The sequence below is a fragment of the Homarus americanus genome, unplaced genomic scaffold (assembly GCF_018991925.1).
Source record: "Homarus americanus isolate GMGI-L3 unplaced genomic scaffold, GMGI_Hamer_2.0 scaffold4896, whole genome shotgun sequence".
Classification (NCBI taxonomy): domain Eukaryota; kingdom Metazoa; phylum Arthropoda; class Malacostraca; order Decapoda; family Nephropidae; genus Homarus; species Homarus americanus.
Genome location: NW_024749657.1, coordinates 7,935,041 through 7,954,245, shown reverse-complemented (window position 1 = coordinate 7,954,245; position 19,205 = coordinate 7,935,041). Strand labels below are relative to the sequence as shown.

The 19,205-nt window shown below is 35.3% G+C and overlaps 1 protein-coding gene across 1 annotated transcript in view; it reads left to right on the top strand.

Annotated features, from left to right (window-relative positions):
• Positions 1-19,205, top strand: part of LOC121853601 (muscle calcium channel subunit alpha-1-like) — a gene marked incomplete in the record, with an annotated part of 305,963 nt that overhangs the window by 141,087 nt on the left and 145,671 nt on the right. Inside the window, 3 exon segments of the mRNA XM_042347854.1 lie at positions 5,051-5,151; positions 6,062-6,165; positions 13,180-13,318. Coding sequence (XP_042203788.1) covers positions 5,051-5,151; positions 6,062-6,165; positions 13,180-13,318 — 344 coding nt within the window.

The following is a 19,205-nucleotide window of genomic DNA, read 5'->3' as shown; positions in this document are numbered from 1 at the left end:
TAATTTTTTCCTTTGTCTATGCAGCATAATTATTCTGTGCACCCATTTTATGCTTTGGGTGTATAATTAAGTGTTAATAGACGATACACCAAGAATATATAGATCAACATTAGTATGAGTGACCACCCAAGAGTTGAGCCAGCTGGTGTGGTTCTCATAACAAAGGTAGTATACAGTTGAATTTTTGGGGGGCAAGGTGAAAGCTTTCTGAGACACAATTGAATGGCCAGGTGCACTGCCGCTACTAAGTTTTGCTCTGGCTATTTTTTTATTTGCCACCCAAAGTTTAGATTATTATTTGTTTTGAAGCACAAATAGCTATACTTTCTTGTTTGACAGTGGTCTGATGTGTCCCCATGTGCTGAGTGTGTGGATGGGCTAGCTGCTTGGGTAACTTAGGCCATAGGCTCATGCGTTTAGTTCATATTCTGCTACCATTGTACAAGGTTGTTCCCTCACATGCTGTTGTTTTGCATACAATTTGTGTTGTGCAGTAGTGTACATTACTGCACCAGGCCCAATCAGCCAAGAATACAGTGTTCAAGCAGTGTTAAGACATAAAATGTGATTACAGTTATGTATACTGTACTGTACATTCAGTAAGTGTGTGAAAGTAACTATACAGTACATACAGTATTGTACATATATATATATATATATATATATATATATATATATATATATATATATATATATATATATATATATATATATATATATATATATATATATATATATATATATATATATATATATATATATATATATATATATATATATATATATATATATATATATATATATATATATATATATATATATATATATATATATATATATATATATATATATATATATATATATATATATATATATATATATATATATATATATATATATATATATATATAATTTTTATTTTTGTTTTACACTCGACTTGGGGTTTAAATTTCATCAAAAATATATTTTGTCATGTCCTTTGATTTCAGGAAAAGCAAACAATGCAGTACAATTATTCATAAATTTTATTTATAGTATGGTTGTTTTACCAACTCTCATTTTCAAGCCATTTTCCAGACACGATGGCCCAAAATTTTTCACTTAACACTTGCAGAAGATTGCAAAAATGGAAAGTGTACAGAGACAGAATCGATGCAAATTTTGGCGGACTATACATGTTGATTAGATGAGCACTGATTGGCTTTAAGGATGTAAACAATGATGACTGTGGACATGATTGTTGGTTCTTTAGGTTTGATGGAATTCTTTCTTTATTTTTTTTTTTTTATGGTAAAGCCTACTTACCACCTGTATTACTGTATATTTATTTATTTTTTCTTATGTTTCTTGCATGAAAATACATTAGATGAGACTCCATTATAAGTGGTTTACCTGTTGTCTGAAACTGTAATTCTAAACAAACATCCTCAGGCAGACAAGACAACAAAAGGTTCCAGGAAAGTACAAATACAGTTGTACTGTAGGAGAAGAGGATCAGTCTTTCCAAACCTTGGAAGAATATTATCATACAAAGGTGTATTGCATATTCTTGGACATCATCATCACATAAAATGCAAAGGAGATTCAAAGTGAATGACATTAATGGCACTTACAAAATGTTGAGCTTCTGTTTTTATCTGAAAGTCCCATCACAGTGGAAAGCAATGCTAACAGATTCTCTCCAAGAATCTGTACATACTATGTGTCAGTTTTTATGTTTTTGAAAAAGAAAAAGATAAGCTTTTGGCAGAACTGAAGGTTGCATACTCAGCTAGCTTGTTCAAGTGCCAAAAGTGATACTGTACAAGGATAATACAGTTGTGCTCAAGTGTATAAAGAATAACAACCTCATCATTACTTTTCCTGCTCTTTATTGGTTGTTGAAAATATATAAGCCGTGACGAGTAAAATGCGTTTAAAGTTAAGAAATGCGTAATTAACTCAAATATCACAAAATTTTCATAATTTTGCTGTTATTATTTATGGTTTGAAAGAAACTTTTGTTGCAATTTTTTTTTTACAATTATAATTACCCACACTAATTACAATTGAATTACAGTATACAACAAATAAGCTAATGATAAGTTGAGTAGTCCACATAAAAGTATACAAAGAGGTATTGCCGGCATTGACTGCAAATTTGGTTTTACCTGTAAACCTAAGAAAATAAGAGAAATAATGGAGTGGAAACTGCCGTGTCAACACCGTGTGGGCGAAGTGCTAGACTGCACGGGCTAGCATAATGCTCATTGGTCGACAGGTGGATGGTAGCTGGGAGGTGATTGGCTGTAACGCCCACCCTCTCTAGTCAGTAAGCTAGACCTGACATTACACCACACTTAGGAGTTGTGCATCAACTTTGTCCCTTGTACTACCTGGGATGAAGGTTGCTTTTACCATGGCTCACCCCCACCACCTCACTCTACAAGTTTCAGCCTGCGAGGGGAGAGAGTTTTCGGAAAATTGAAAAGGTGGCGAGTTCGCCCTTCCTTCTCGCATCGCCTCATATGTAACTCTGCCTGTATTTGCTGAAACAGTGGACTTCTACTTTTTTTTTAACAGAGCTATAAAATCAAAGGTTCACAGCCTCTGCAAGGAGGACAGGCTGTCGGACCTAATGCTGCTTGCCATAGTGAGGAACATCCCAATCAACTAAAACAAAGTCATTAAAATTATCAAGACGAGTGCCAACAGGCAAGTTGAAGTACAGGCAAGTGCATCTTTTGTGTTTTCTCTCCTGATACACCACCTGAGATGGATGTACTGTACCAACACTTCAGTTGTGTTAAGTGAATTAGATATGTGTGTGTTGCTTAACTAAAATACAGTACAATATAACTAAAATTACTTTTAAACTGTTCAAACCATTATTGAACTGAGATTAGGCCTAAAAAACTTTCTATAAAAATAATACAGTAATGTCTTTTTTTCTGCACCACAGTGAGGAAGAGAGTGTACCACACTGAGGAAGAGAGTGTACCACAGTGAGGAAGAGAGTGTACCACACTGAAGAAGAGTGTGTACCACACTGAGGAAGAATGTACCACACTGAGGAAGAGTGTACCACACTGAGGAAGAGTGTACCACACTGAGGAAGAGTGTGTACCACACTGAGGAAGAGTGTGTACCACACTGAGGAAGAGAGTGTACCATACTGAGGAAGAGTGTGTACCACACTGAGGAAGAATGTACCACACTGAGGAAGAGAGTGTCCCACACTGAGGAAGAATGTACCACACTGAGGAAGAGTGTACCACACTGAGGAAGAGTGTACCACACTGAGGAAGAGTGTGTACCACACTGAGGAAGAAAGTGTACCACACTGAGGAAGAGAGTGTACCTCACTGAGGAAGAGTGTACCACACTGAGGAAGACAGTGTACCACACTGAGGAAGAGAGTGTACCACATGGTCATCAAAAATTTCAACACAGTCAATAAAAGACAATAGGCAGTTTCTTCTGTGATGATCAAGACAAGTGCATCTTTTGCATTTTCTATACAAACCAGTATTCTACCTGGAATGGAGCAATATTCAGTACCACCACTTTTCAGTTACAGATATTTCAATCACTTTTACGAAAAAAGTAATTATGAAACTAAATCACTGATTGAAAAAGAATATTGTTTCTACAACAGAGTGAAAAGTAGGAAGTGCATGTCACAGAAGTAATGCATCAGCATAAAGCTTTCTAAAGAGTTTGCATATGAAGAAACTAAAGCTGTTATTTACTTGTTCACTGGCAGCATCATTCACTTAACATGTGTGTATTGTTCTTTGATTCCTCACTGGAGAACTTGTAATTTTTTCATGGAAAGTCTGAAAGTTTTGTTGTAGTGTCAAGTTTGTCAAACTTGTTAATAATGCATTTAGTAATGTATTATACTGTAAATATCAGCTGGAAGAAATACAAAGATTTTCTATAGTAAGGTAGAGTAACTAATGTTAGTTTATAGTAAGAAAGGATAACCGAAACAACATATTCAACTCCAGCATGTTGCATAAATTACCCTCTTATAGCTCATCTAAATGCAGCATATAGCCGTTAAATTTTGAACAACTTCTTGGGGAAGACACCCTTAGAGATGCTCTTTTTCTTGCTGTGAGCACAGGTCGCTCTAATGTTCTGCTGGATGGTGATATTCACTGGTGCTGGAACCTAACATCAATTTTCCCAAAGAATACATTGATTCTTAGTACAGTATTGGGTATATAATAATATATGTCATTTTCCAGGAATGCATTACAATACAATGACTAATCTACTGTATAGACATGATATTAATTATACTTGTGCAGGTACACAGGAGTTATCATGCCATCAGCATACACTTCCAAGATGACTATAGATGAAATTCATGAGTGGTTCAAAGACATAAGCTTCCCATTAGGGATTACTCTTTGGACTGGTCTAATTGCACCATTCAAGACCTAACAAGGACAGTCTTGTCTAGTATGCAGTTGGAACTCGGTATTATATTTTCCTTTCTACACCTTAAACACCTAGTATACCAAGATAATACCTCAAGTTAAATGTTGCTGAGGCTTGATGTGGCTGAAGAAAACAAACTTTGAAATAGACTAAATACAGTATTTTGTAAATCAGATTAAAGTAAAAGTTAAGCTTCCCAAGCCAACCTTAAATGATATGAAGTGTGACATTAAATGAAGAATTGATTACTAAAAAAAAGATTGTTATAAAAGTATATTGCAAATGTTTAAATTTTTCCTGGTACAGTATTGTACATGATAGCACCCTCATCCATGAGTTGATAATTACTCTGCTTTAAATAGCAATGGCTCTTTCTTTGTAGGACCTCGAGGGCTCCAGGTATATCTAGAAGGAGTTACCCTGTTTCTTTCTAAGGTGACAAGTGGGTTGTCAATAAAGCTGTAGCTGACAGATAGAGTTTGAGTCTATCATTCCACAATTACTCATTAAATGGGATTTCAGAATTCATATCTAGAGTTTTGTCATTTGGATGCATTAATTACATGTATACATATTTCATATTATTCAAAATCATTAATTCTCATATGTCTTTATACAGGGTGGAGAGGGAGATGGCGGTGAAGGAGAAAAAATTAAAGTAGAAGGAGATGACGGCATAGAAGCAGAGGAGAAGACTGCACTAAACCATATAGCCTTAAGGTAATGAAAAATATGATAGAGTTTTAAGGCAACTTTAACCTTTATTTTTCTTACATAACAAACCTGGCCTAGAAATTTATTCACAAATTAAAAGCAGTTTGTAAATCTCTCTTCAGATTTTGTAACCGAGGTACTGTACGTAGTTGTAAGTTTTGCTGCTTCGGCCATTTAATCACTTGTGTACGGGATCCCGTCTGTGTCAAATAAAACTGTCTAGCATTAGCCAAATAAAATAATAAAAGTGGCTTCCCTATAGTGAAGAGGTAAGTGGTGTCAACGTGTAAACAACACACAACAGTAATTGTGATGTCATTAACTGCTCTCCTACTCTGTGTAGCATTGTTTTGTAGTGTACATTATTTTGTACATTACTACAAGTCACTGATTTATGTTAGAGGCGTGTTTATAGAAAATGTGATGTAAATAGGACATGTTTTACCTTTAGATTTAGTGCTATAATTAGTGAACTTGGTACAGTCAGCTGTCAGTTGGCTGTTTATATTAATTTTAGATATCTGACACTGTTTTTGGTTGAAGATAATTTTTTTGCATGTATTGTTCCTGTATTTATTTGCTCTTTAATATTATAAGTACCAAACAGTAAATAGACTTGTAACATTACCTTTACTGAGAAGTTTTTTAAATCAGTTTTAATTATGAAGAGTTTTTCTTCTCATTTGTTGGTTTTCATTAAGGTAATATTTTTCTCTTCAATTCATATCTGACTAAGTGTTCCCTAGTCCTTTGTTTCCTTTAATAAAACATGTTGAGTATGTTGTGTCTAGCAGTGTAATGAATGCATAGCCTCTTTTTAATTTAAGCTGAGCACATAGGAAGAGAAATATTCTCTTACATGAAAATTCTGTTCCTGTGCATAGGAAGTCCATCCACTTTGACTTTATACTTCCAGAGATGGAGAAGCAGTGAGCCACACCAAAGTTCATCTCGAGATGGATGAAGGGGAAGATGGACAAAAGTATGACGATTACGAGGGTGATGATGACCTCGGCGAAGGTGAGGATGATTCATAAAAAATTTGACACTTAATGACTTTATGTTTCAGTAAAGAGAGACATATCCGGTTTGAAAATATTTTTTACTTAATTTTGGATATTGATTTAGCACGTAGCTGTTGTTTATAAGTTGTCATGCCGTACATATTTTTTGTTTAACGATATCTGAATGTTACTGAATACGTTAGGTAACATTGTGTGTACAGTATATATATATATATATGCTGTATATATACAGACAGACAGGAGGTCCCCGACTTACGAACGCCCGCCGATATGAACAGGGTTAAACTTGAAATTTACAGTACAGTATTTCATTTACCTGATGACTTATTTTTTTACTTTCATTTACTGTATTTTGTCATATTATTTCTTCTTTTGTTTTAAATTAACTAATTTTAGGTGTGCTGTATATAAGGACGATATACGTATAGCACTTGTTTAGCACTTGTTCTGACTTAGGAACAAATCTGACTTACGAACGTCCTCAGGAACGGAACCCGTTCGTAACCCCAGGGACTCCTTGTGTGTATATATATAATGGTCAGATATTAATAGCAGTGATAACTAAATATGAATACAGTATAGTACAATACTGATAGAAAGTAATTACACCTTCACTCTTAGAGAAGAATATAAAAGGTAAACCAGTATATTTAACCTTTACATTATGGTTGGGATGAAAATGGCAAATTTCTGATCTTTATTTAAGAAAGCTTGATGCATGTGACTTGTTGATTCATTTGTCATATTACTGTCTTAACATCTCTCTGTGGTTCTTCAGTGAGTGACCACTAAGAGCCTACCAAACTGAATGCCATATGACTGAGCCTGCTAAATGCCATAAGGCATGATAGCTCAGTAGCAGGACATTTTATTCAAGTGAATAACACATTTGTTGTCAGTGCAGGTCCACATAGTGGACCCAGAGCCTTTGAAGGTATCCGGTAGGTAATTTTTTCATTGAGAGTCAAATTTCATATGATAACCTCACAACAAATTAAATTAAATCTTTGAAAAGTTTTATGGAATTCTTCCAAAGAATTAAGAAATGAAATTTGTCATATTCGTTAGACGAAAAAGATGTACACTATTTTGTCATGTTCACACTGACAGTTCTAATAATTTTTAATGCTAGATAACCAGTCGTGCCACTTTTGAGTGCTCTCTTTTTGACTCGAGCGAACTCCAAGAATCATTATGCAGTCTTCCACAGTAGTGGTGGATATCCTCAAAAGTTGTATCAGTTTACTTCTCAATAGACAAAATCTGTTCTTACTCATTCATAGACAAGAATCAAGTAGAAAGACATTGAATCTCACAAAGACTGTGCCAAAAATTGACTGTTTTAACTAAGTAGTATTAATGCCCCCCTTGTTTTTATGTAAGTAAACTCTTACTCCATTTAGGTGTTATGCTACTGAGTCAAACCTTAAAGTCAGGTGGGATGGTTCGGTTGCCATTCTTTCCATTTCTCTTTGAAGGATAAGGATCTGGGTTAACCAGTTACATAAAAAAAATCTATAAAATAAAACAAATTTTTTTACCTCAAGAATGAAGCAAATTGGATGAAGGGATAGCACTTTTCGTAATCTGATTCTTTCGCTAGTTTATCTTGAAAAAAAATGCCCTGTGCTGTCTGCAGGACGTCATCTTGTTTGTCTTAACGTTTCAGAAACATTAAAGCTACAGTAATCTGTTTCATATTAACCAAGAAACAACAGCAATAACTTTAGTCAAATTTTATATAGTGTAGAAGATGATGATAAATTATTCTTTCTTACGTTAATAATATAATATTATCTCCAGAAAGGAGAGATATAAGTAAGATTTGCAGTTTCATATTATTATTAGTTTGGCGATAGAAACACGGCTGTTTCCCAGCAGCAGCAGCATCATTCTTTCCATTCACACAGACACTTCCAGTGAACTTTATTATTGTCATAAGTACTTGTAGGGATTAGTGTACATATTAAAGCTTTATTTTTTATGTACTGAATAGTAATCTAATGTATTTAGGTTGTGGTCACCTGAAAAGATAATTATGTACAATTAAAGGCAGTCAGGCTACCAAGTTTTATTTTTGTATACTAAATAAGGCTTTAAAATGTACAGTATACTGCCATAATTACTGTACTCATTATTTTTTAGGGAAAGTGTATGGATTAGATCAATGTTATAATTTATTTTTTTTTTCTGCGAGGCATAAGTGTGCAAAAGGCTGGGAGCTAGGATGTGGCAGCCTCCTGCCCTTCCTCTTTCACCATAACACTACAGTTCGAGGTTCCTTTATCCAAAAACCATGGGGCCGATTGTGTTACAGTTTTCAGATATTTTGGCTTTTGAAAAATATTACATTTCATAAAAACAGCTCAAGTCAAGGCGAGTCTATCCAGTACAATCCCAGATCCAAACCTCAAATGATTTATTTTTATATACACTACCTCTTTTTACTTGCATAGGAGAAATTTTTACAGCAAAAATTATTTTGCTTCTTCAATTCTTAAGGTATTTAGTAGTGTAGCTAAAAAGTTAGCAATGATTAGTGTAAACACAGAAGTTTGTGTATTATAGGTGAAGGTGCATGAAGACAGCATCAGTCAGGTCCTCTAACTGACACAACCAGCTGCTCTGCAGACTTGGCTTGGATTTATCAGTGTAGAGATTATCTGTGTCTCAGGGAGCTGTGACTCTTCCTTGTTAACTAAGAGGATGCTTAGAAGTTGAACATATAATGCTAAGTTCTCACCCTGTAAAACTGGGTTCATGAAAGGAAAGGTATCCAGCAAAAATTTTTTTAGGACTTATTTGATGGCAGCCAAGATAACATGCCATCAGGCAATCATGGCTAACCCACACAAGCATGGAAAATGGCCATAAAATGGTGATGATAATGATGATGGTCAATGTAATGTACTGCAGCTTTTATATATTTCACTGCAATCTTTGTTATAGGTGTGGGTTTAATAGGCAGTAAGGTCCTGCTTAATGAGCAATATGCTTCCTTGAAAAAAATGCTCGTTTGGTGAATTCTCATTCAACGGAACCCATTTTCCCATGTTAAAATCTGAGACGTGTTCCCTCCCCAAAATTTACCGACCCCAAACCCCAGGGGATAAACTTATGAGAGCTTCAGCCCAAAGAATTTCAACCCTGTGATCAGTTACAGGTGTTGTATGTGCACATGAATGCCACTAAAAATGTCACTATCAACCATGATGCTTGGGACATCTTGAAGTAACCTCCACAATGATATGAACGTACCACAAATCATATATTAACTAAAAACATTTGTGTTTATCGGTGCATTTCTAAAAAAATTAAATACACCTGTATTTATTAGTGAAGAAGCAACATGATCAAGCAGCATCTGCTTAGCTTGCAGTGTGTTGTGGGTGTTATGTCAGTCCGTGGATGTTTAAATGAAGGCAGGATACATGGAAATGTGTACCATACCTGTATTTACAATGTCATCTGTTAACTGCATACAGTGGTCCCTCGGTTAACGAGCGCCTCGGTTAACGAGATTTCGGTTAACGAGTTACCTTCCATAAGATTCTTAATTTCGGTTAACGAGCAATCCCTCGATTAACGAGTTTCTTACGAGCCGACCTCCACATGTTTTAGCTTGCATTTGGCGGTCCACCAGCTGTAGTATTAGTCCGCCAATACTGTAATCGGTTCTAGGGCTTAAATTCCTTACCCTTTTACTAAATATCAAGAAGTTTATACTATTCAATAATTTTAAAAGTTTAATATTAAATTTTTTAGTCATTTTAACAATTATTGAACATAATTGAAGGTAGGGTCACTAGTTTGTGGCACGCCATCCAGCCTGCCAACACAGCATATAGGCGTCAGTCTTTGTGTCTTTTCAGTGAAGGTAACGTCTTGCTTGAGACTCACTTCAACTAAACGCTTTTTTTTCTGTGTTTGCAAGCAAATTATTGGTCATTTTGAAATTTATTTTACATATTGACAATATATAATGCAGTGATGATTTAAAGAAAATAATATTGAATTACACCAAGAGAACTAAAATTTTATGGGTGAAATGGTGCCATGGGGTGACTTCTCTTCCACCCCAATGCCTTCTCTTCTCCCTTCTCCTCCACCCCCATTCTAATTCCCATCATCATCATCATCATCCAGGAGCTTTCTACATACACACCTCAAAGTAAGTGTACTTTTCTACCTTTTTTGTTGAATTTAGGCAATTTTCGGTGAGCTGGAACCAATTACCCAAAAACCCATTGAAACAATGGTTTCGGTTACCGAGTTTTTCGGTTAACGAGCAACCTTCTAGAATGGATTGTGCTCGTTAACCGAGGGACCACTGTATCATATTATGAGGAATACTATAGCCATTTAAAGGTAGTTACATTAATTAAAATTTTTGTATTTCTTCATAATATTCATGAAGTGCTGTAATTACACTCGTCCTGTGAGCAATAGCCAATGTAAACAATGCACATTATGTTTTCTCTTGTGTTTGTTTTAACATTTTTAGGGCAGCAAACCTGGTTAGAATCCACAATGCTTTCTGAATAATGAAAAAGCACTGTGGATGTTACAAGTGCACAGGTGATACTGGCTGGTGTATAGAAACTAAGCTGGCTACTCAGGTTGGGTCAACCTGTTAATGACTTCACTTCGGAGTAAAGAAAATGAGTAAAAAAGTGCATTGACTGCTCAGCTAATGACAAAGCATGACTAGCCCCACACAAAAAGGAGGTTGTGAGTTGGTTTAATAATAATTTTGCTCAATAAATCAAATCGAAGTTCATTCATTGAATTTTCATTACCTAAAATACTTTGCTCATTAAAACAAATATTGCATATACTCATTCATCTAGTGCTCATTCAGCAGGACCTTACTGCATAGAGGGTTTGGCTTGGGTTCATCTCATGATCACTCAATATACTCAGTCAGTCTCTCTTAAATTTGAGGCTCCTCTCTAATATGGAATCCAACTCCAAATCGACTGATATGGCAGCACTGTGAGGTTGGGGTTGCAAATAGGGAGTTGGTGTACATTAACTAACTCGCTATAACGAGAAACTCACAAACACATAAATTACAAATAGCGAGGGTCTACTGTACTGTGGTTCCTCCCTTTTGATGCTCTACCACAACAGTGGAAGTGTTACTTTTGTTTGCTCACATATCTTTTCATACATAATTCCGTGTGACATGAATTATCTCAGACACTATTTTTCATACAGTCATGAAAATTCACGTGCATCTTTATACTTACCACAGCAGCATATCCAAAAAAAGTTACTGAACTTTTTGCACATTTTTGATTTGGTTGTTTTATGCTTTTTATCATTATGTTCAGTTAATGTTTGAGGTTAACGTGTGTGGAAAAAGTGCAGTACACATCATCTGTGTCACGGATACAGTCTCTAGTGTTTTAGTAATGATGTGCCTATTTAATTCTTTTTAGGGTTTAAGGTGTCCTCTTATCATTTTAAATTGCCTATAAAGTGTTACAATTGTACAGTACTGTATATCATTAGTCACCAGCATGTCTGCTGTAGTACTGACAAGAGTTAAATGGTCAGATGTTGATATGGATATACAGGTACAGAGCCTTCATTCAGATCACACCTAAGTAACTCTTAATTAGTAAATAAGTTTTACTTTATGAATTGTGTGTTTTTCTTCTTCATAATTTCTGAACATGTTATTTATTTTCATATTTAATTCCATCAGTTTAGTTTTTATTTTACCCTGCTCATTGTACTTCCTTCTCCTTTACCATCTGTCAAACTTTTGATGTGTGTATTTATCCCTTTTCATACTCATATCTTTTCCCCCCAATATTTACCCACCTAAATGTCAACCTCATTTATTATTCCCCTTTTCCTTACACTTTTATGATTTCTTTGGTTTTCTCAAATAGCTTTCTTCTTTTCAACAGTTTTCTTATCACTCAGTTTTTATATTCCTCTATCTGTGCACTTAGAGAGCTTGCTCAATCTATCCTCATACCTTAAAGGCCTCGTAGTAGTGCAGGTCTTCTATAATCCCTCTCTGTTTGCCTTCACTCTTTCTGTCTCCAGTTTTGTTTATGTACGTTTCCTTTCTGCTTTCTACTTTAATCCTCATTCTGTATTTTAGATGGCCATGTCTGTAGCTCTCTTATTTTCTCTGCCATGATCTTTGGCCTGGCTCTTGTCCACCTTACCTGTCATCCCAATATACCTTCTGTCCTTTCCTTGCTACCTGCTCCTCCTGATTCCCCTGGCCAGGTATCCTCCCCCTGGCCAGGCCCCTACTGACCTGCCTCACCACCTTGGCTGCTGGTGTGTTGCAGAAGAAGAGGATGATGGTGATGGAGAGGAACGCCCACAAGGAATGCGGCCCCGCCGTGCCTCGCAACTTAGTACCGCCACCAAAATCAAGCCTTTGCCCCCGTACTCCAGCTTTTTTATTTTCTCCCACACAAACAGGTATGTTTGTGTGCCACAGATATAAGGCACACTCTGCCATACCCAAGCAATATTTATATCTTCAGTTCCTCCCCCCCCCAAACCCCCACCCCCCCAAAAAAACAAGCGGCACAAACAACCCTCGGGGTCATGTAGGTTTTGGCCAGAGATGATCTTTTATTTATTTATTGTTTATTTTTTTCCACCTATTGCTTTATCTTAATTTTTCCTTAAATGTACTATTTTGCTTGTTATAGGCTATGCCTATATAGCATGTATTACACAGTACATACTGTAGATATTCCTTTTTATTGGATAAACCAATCTGAAACACTTTGATTACTTAAATATGTTAGAAAAGGCTCAATTCCTTTGTTTATTTGTCTGTATCACCTCCGCCATCACCTCCATGATCCCTGGTGAGAACAGAAGAAAGCAAGTCAGTCAAAGCAGTAATGGGATTTGCCCTGTTACTTTGCTGCCGTGACTGAAGTGCTTGTTCCTTGTAAACCAACGCATGGTTTCTGTTGGTTTAGTTAATCCTTAAAGGTCGCATTCTCCATCGTTCTTTTTCTAGAGGGGGACTACGATGAAACTGAGGGCGAGGATGGAGAGATGGTCCAAGTTTCACGACCTCCCCAAAACGAAAGCAGCACAACTAAAGTTCAGCCCATTCCAAAATACTCCTCTTTCTTCATTTTTACCCATACAAACAGGTGATCTTAGAGCCCTCCCTACTACTTCTGTAACTGCTGTATCATCTACTGTATACTGCTGCTACTTCTGTAACTCCTGTACTATTGACTATTATACTTTGTGTGCTGAGATGATGGGTGTTTCGTGTGGTAAACAGAGCAGTTTTTGAAAATGAAGAATGGCCCAACGGCATTGCTCCATATTGCCTGTGTGTGGATACTGGCTTAAAAAAATCTTTTGATTATACTTACAGTAAGTAATGCATCTCTAGGTAAGGCAGATGTAAATACCTTTGATAGAAGATACACATCATTTATGGTCTATGGTCCTTTGGTAGTGTGACCTGTGAGATTTCTCGCATTAAACACTACTTGAAAGCACCTGCCGTGTTGTGGAGTATAATTAGTCAACGGCAGTAAACATTTTCCTGCAAATAATCCAATTAAAGTAAAAACAACTACTCACCTTAACTCGTCAGGAACCTAATTAGGTATCTATTGATGATGTGGTTGTCTCTGATGGCTAGTGAAGTCATAGAACGCTCATTGAACACCTTAAAAAAAATGAAACGTGCCATCTTGGGTTTCCTGGAACTAGCTCCAACAACTTTATTTCTGTTTATTCAGCTGAGCAGATAACACTTTTCTTTCTATGGCCTTTAGGAGGATAGTTTTTACCAGTTCAGCTCTATGATGAGGAGCTTAGTCTGCATCCAGATGAGCCTGTTCTCAGGCCAAGTCTATCAGCCCAGAAATATTTCAGCTGTGCTGGGAAGAGGATACTTTGTAGTCTGTTATACATTGTCTGAAGAATTAGTCAGAATTAGTACACATAGTGTGCATAAAGGGATCAGTGGCTTCAATCTTATTTCAGGTACAGTATTTGGCTTTTTTTCTTTTGAATTACCATATTAGAAAAACTGCTCAATATTTTTTCTGAAATTCTGAAGGTTGAAGACCATGTATAGCCGAATTATGCACATAAAGTATTAATGGTTTGAATCATTTTTTAGTAGTTATTTGGTTTTAGTTTGTTATTATTATGAAAGAGATTGGAAGAAAAATTATGAGAACTAGAATTCTCTTAAAAACTGGTGTTATAGAAGCATAGAATATTGAATGTAGATAGACTACATAATAAAACTGAAAGAGATTTATTTTTGTCCTTGAAGATTAATTCTAAAACAGTGTATTCAAATTTCTTGAAACCTTCAATACACTATCCAATGGTATCCACACACAGTTGCACTTGGTGGGTGCGCGTGATGTCGTAGATTAGTGATACCGCCTTCAGTGTGGACTCCGCCCAGTATCCTATTTTTATTTTAGCCAAAGGAAAATAAACATAGCAACCTCTGATATTTATATTTTTTATCATTGTTTCCTTTAAGTTTTTATTAAACAAAAGTTATGTTAAACTCGCTCTCAAATGTAGTGTTTGTTATTTTGTTATATATACTGTATATATGTATATGTATAATTGTACACTCCTACTCTATCATACAGATATGTCCCTTTAGTCCTCATATAAGAGTGATATGTGAATGAGATTATTCAGGATTTTATAGGAGAAACTAAACTATGTACCAGACCCTAAAATATGTACTGAAAGTTATGACACCCAAGCAGATCTACATGATTATTGTATTAATTGCTTATTAAACTAGTAAAGATCTTTTTAAACATTGACAATTACTAAGAACAAAAAAACAGTACAGGTATATATAATATATGGACTCATGTTCTGTGGTCACAGTTTCAAATCAAAGGCTGTGTAAGGGATTGTATTGACACAATGATACTTTACAAATCTTTGAGAATTGGTATAAATCTGTCTCGGTATTAAGTGAAGTTAAAGTCTTTGGAGATATAGGGTGTTTAATTTGTTTAGCTAAAACATGTGTACAACTTCCCCTAAATATCATGTTTTATAGATTTTAATTTTTTTTTTACTGTGGGATGACATTTAAATTAACATAAAATATCCTAATCTGCTATAAATCATAAACTGTACATTACAACTACATTCTTCTCCACTTACCATGACCAAGGCTCTGTAATGCCATAAAGCCAGGTAGTGGCATGTTGTTGTTTCTAATCTTGGTAAGGTGATCATCACTCTAACCATTTTCTTGTTATTCGGGAATGAATGCTTCCTCTGTTGCTTTCTACTCAAGGTCTACTGAGGTATGTGTCTGATGTTATTGGTCAGATGGACACATCTTGCTGAACAAGGCAGATGATAGATATATGTATACTATAGTAAATATACCTAACACAGTAACAGTATGGTGACTCAGTGAATGGGGAGGTGTAAAGAAGTACGTATGTGTCTTGTGGAGTGTGTTAGTGATTTACCATGCAACATAAATCAACAGATTGCAAGTCCCTCATAAAATACTGAAAAATTAAAAAAATATTATTGTGAAAATTTACAAAACACAAAGTGATAATTAAACATTCGTGGGGCATCACTGTACAGGTAGTCCTCAGTTAGCATGATAGATACATTCCTAAAAATTATCTTGTTATGCACTGTTGATAAGTAATGGGCATACACTGGTTGTAGAATGTGCCTGGCCGTGTCGTTATTGAGCTCACATTCATTGCCGTCACAACCCTCTCTGGCAGGTTGTTCGAAGTTTTCACAACTCCAAAAAAGTTAGCTCTGATAATTTTCTGTAATTATGGTTTCTTTAATCCAAGTCTGCCACATCTAGTGAGGCAGGCATCCACTAGCTCGAGTTTTGAACACTTAACTTGAGTAATATAGGCTGAGATGTTTATAAACTTTTATTAAAGCACCCCCTGCCTGTCCATAGTATAAGCTAGGCAACTAATCTTTCTTGATAAGTGAGGTGCTGGAGTGTCACAATGTTATCTTGTGCTACATTTTTTTTCCATCCTCTTAATATCATTGTCTTAATGTAGTGATATTTTCAAAATCTAATTGCATATATACACACACAGTATATCTGATCTGTGGCCACAAACATGACTGCTAAAGTTACTAGAAGTTATTTTTAGATGATTTTGGAAGTTAAATTTTTTTTTTAGGTATTTATTAAGATTGCCTAAGGGTCTGAGGTGGCCAGAATATTGAGTGATAAAGTGGTTGATTGTACTATGGAGTAAAAATTCATTCCCCTATATAGTCCATTGACAGTCTTACACTGGGAAGAAATGCAGAGTTCTGGCATGGAGTGGGAGTGTACTTTATGTTTTATCTTTTGTACAGAGGACTATGTAATTTCTTTTGGAAGATTTTATTCAGTGTATATGCTATGTAGTTTTCCAAAATTGAACATTTGAATTACTTGTTTGTTCATTTGGAAAACTATTTCCACAAACTTACAAAATTGCAGTTCCTTTTGTTTCAAAACAAATAAGAAAATTATGATCATGAAGCAAAGGTAGTAGATTTATGCTAAAAATATTTGAATATCTGAATAAGTCAAGTTTTACTCAGGATATATGATAAAGTGAAGAAAGGTGTCCTGAATCAGAGTTACCTGTATTTATATTTGTATTGTAGATAAATTTAGCTCTTAAAATTGCATTGCATTCATAATACAAAGTAAATCTCTACCTTGGCAACTCAACCAAACTTGGCTTGCAGACTCTGTCCTATGACAGCAGACACATGACAACCACAGCATGGAAGCCATTTTGCGCATCACTTAGTTAGCCTTTGTATTCATATTTAACGAGATCAGTGATACCATGTACGATGAGGTTTAGACCAGTGGTTGAATATTTTCTGTATAAGTGCAATATATGACCAAATTCTTGCTGCAATCTATGAGTATGGACAGTGAGACTAGTCAAAGAAGGAGGAAATTTTAAAGGAAGTTAGTCTGTTTAAAGTAGTGACTGCCTCATCCTAACACATCTCGGGATAGTTTTGTATATTTTGGTTCAGTTCAGTGGTTCACTGTTGTTTTAACTCAGGGGTCTGTAACCCCTGGGTTAAAAAGTTAGGGATCCTCCCCTACTAAATTATTGAGTCCCAGAGGACCAGAGTCCATCACATTTTCACTTCAAAATAGTCATTGTCATTTTCGTAATAAAAAAATATTGTAAGAAGTTTAAATTCTATTTCTCTATTCAGTAAAAACTAGTGCGAGTCATTATCCATAATGAAAACAGTATGTATTACAAGTACATTAGTTTTTCCCTCATTTAGAGGTAATAGGTAGATGGAAATTTTCTCTAGCACTCGGGGTCTCCCTGCCCAGGTGACAAGTGGGGACATCGGGCCGACGTCCTCAATGACTAACTCCCTGCCTTGACCGTCACTGATCACCCAATGTTGACCTCACATTACCTGACACACCACAGGAAATAGTTTAAACTTTTTAGCTGTTTCATATTGACCTAACATGACTTGGTAAATTGTGGCAACAGCCCCTTTAATGTCTAATTCAGTGGATCAGCTTTGAGTATAATATTTCTGACTCTTCCAATTAAACATCATTAATCATTGAGTTATAGGGTACTTGGGTGCATACACTTTTAGGTTGATGGTGAACATCCCTCAGCAAAATTCCTATATGTACCACTGAATATACAAGGTTTACGCCCATGCTTTTTGGCTCAAATTGTGTCATGGACCTAGGACTCTTGAATTTCCCCAATGATAATATAGTATTTAGACATACATATGCTATACAAAAGAAATATCTGAGAATGCAAATATTTTTATTTTAAGAAAAAAGCCTTTTTTTTTTCCAAAAAACTGTTTTTGTGATATAGTCCAGAATGTTACGCCTTGCTTATACCTAGGTCTGTTAATGCCTAGCAATAACTCACCAGGCCAACATACAGGCAATTAAAACATCTAATAATTACTTAATAAGTACAGTAATAGTAGGAGGACACGTCGCTACCTGGCATAGAATAAAAATATTTGCCTTATTTCAAGTTCCACTTAATTCTGTTAATACATTTTAAAGGTAAGCTTTTGGTCTTCTGTCTGAGTTTCATATGTTAAAGCAAAATATTAGTAGGATAAAAAGGGTGAGGTTTTTGATCTCGTTATATATGGATGGTTTTATTTATTTCCTGGTATACATTTTGTTTTGAATTTTATTTTATTAATTTTTTACAGAATAATGATCAATCTACATAATTTGCTGAACAACCCTGTAGATAAAAATATGTAATGGTATTGCCAGTATAATATATCAGTAGCTGCAGTTGGTATTTATGGTATAGAACTTGATATAGATTAGGGTGATAATTAGTGCCTTGCTGTAGTTGCCAGAATTATGTAACAGTACTGTATAGTGGTAGAACTAATTCTGTTGGTCTTGGTCTTATTATTATTATTATTATTCTCTTGCAGTGTGTTACATGTGATTTTGATGATTGATTTAGAATTGGAGCAAGTAATAAGTTGTTGGTTCCAAGTGAGTGTTTACTGAACAATGTACAAGTGATACTGTAGTACCTGTATTAATAATTTCAAAGTTTTAGCCATCTTTCTGAACTACAGATGACAAATTAGTTTTACAGTACAGTAATTTAGTGTAAAGACTAAAATAGAAAAGTATATTGCAAGGCTGCTTCTCAGCACATATAAATATTGTAGATATAATATGCTGATGGTATAACTTATGATTAAGCAAATTTATTTTTTTCTTCTTTTGTTTTAATGAAATACAAGTGAGACAGGAACCAACAGTACCTTCAGCTTAGTCTCAATTGTGATGTTATGCTTTTGTCCTGTCCTGTCTTTTCCCTAAAACTATAAATTCCTACTTTAGCTGGAGGTTTTGATTGGCCTGAGTAAAGGTTAGGATAAATATTTCATATACTGTACTGTAGTGTTTTGTTTGTTACTTTTTTAATGTTTACCCATAAGTGATGTGTCAGTATGAGTACAGTATTTATGCATTAATAGAAT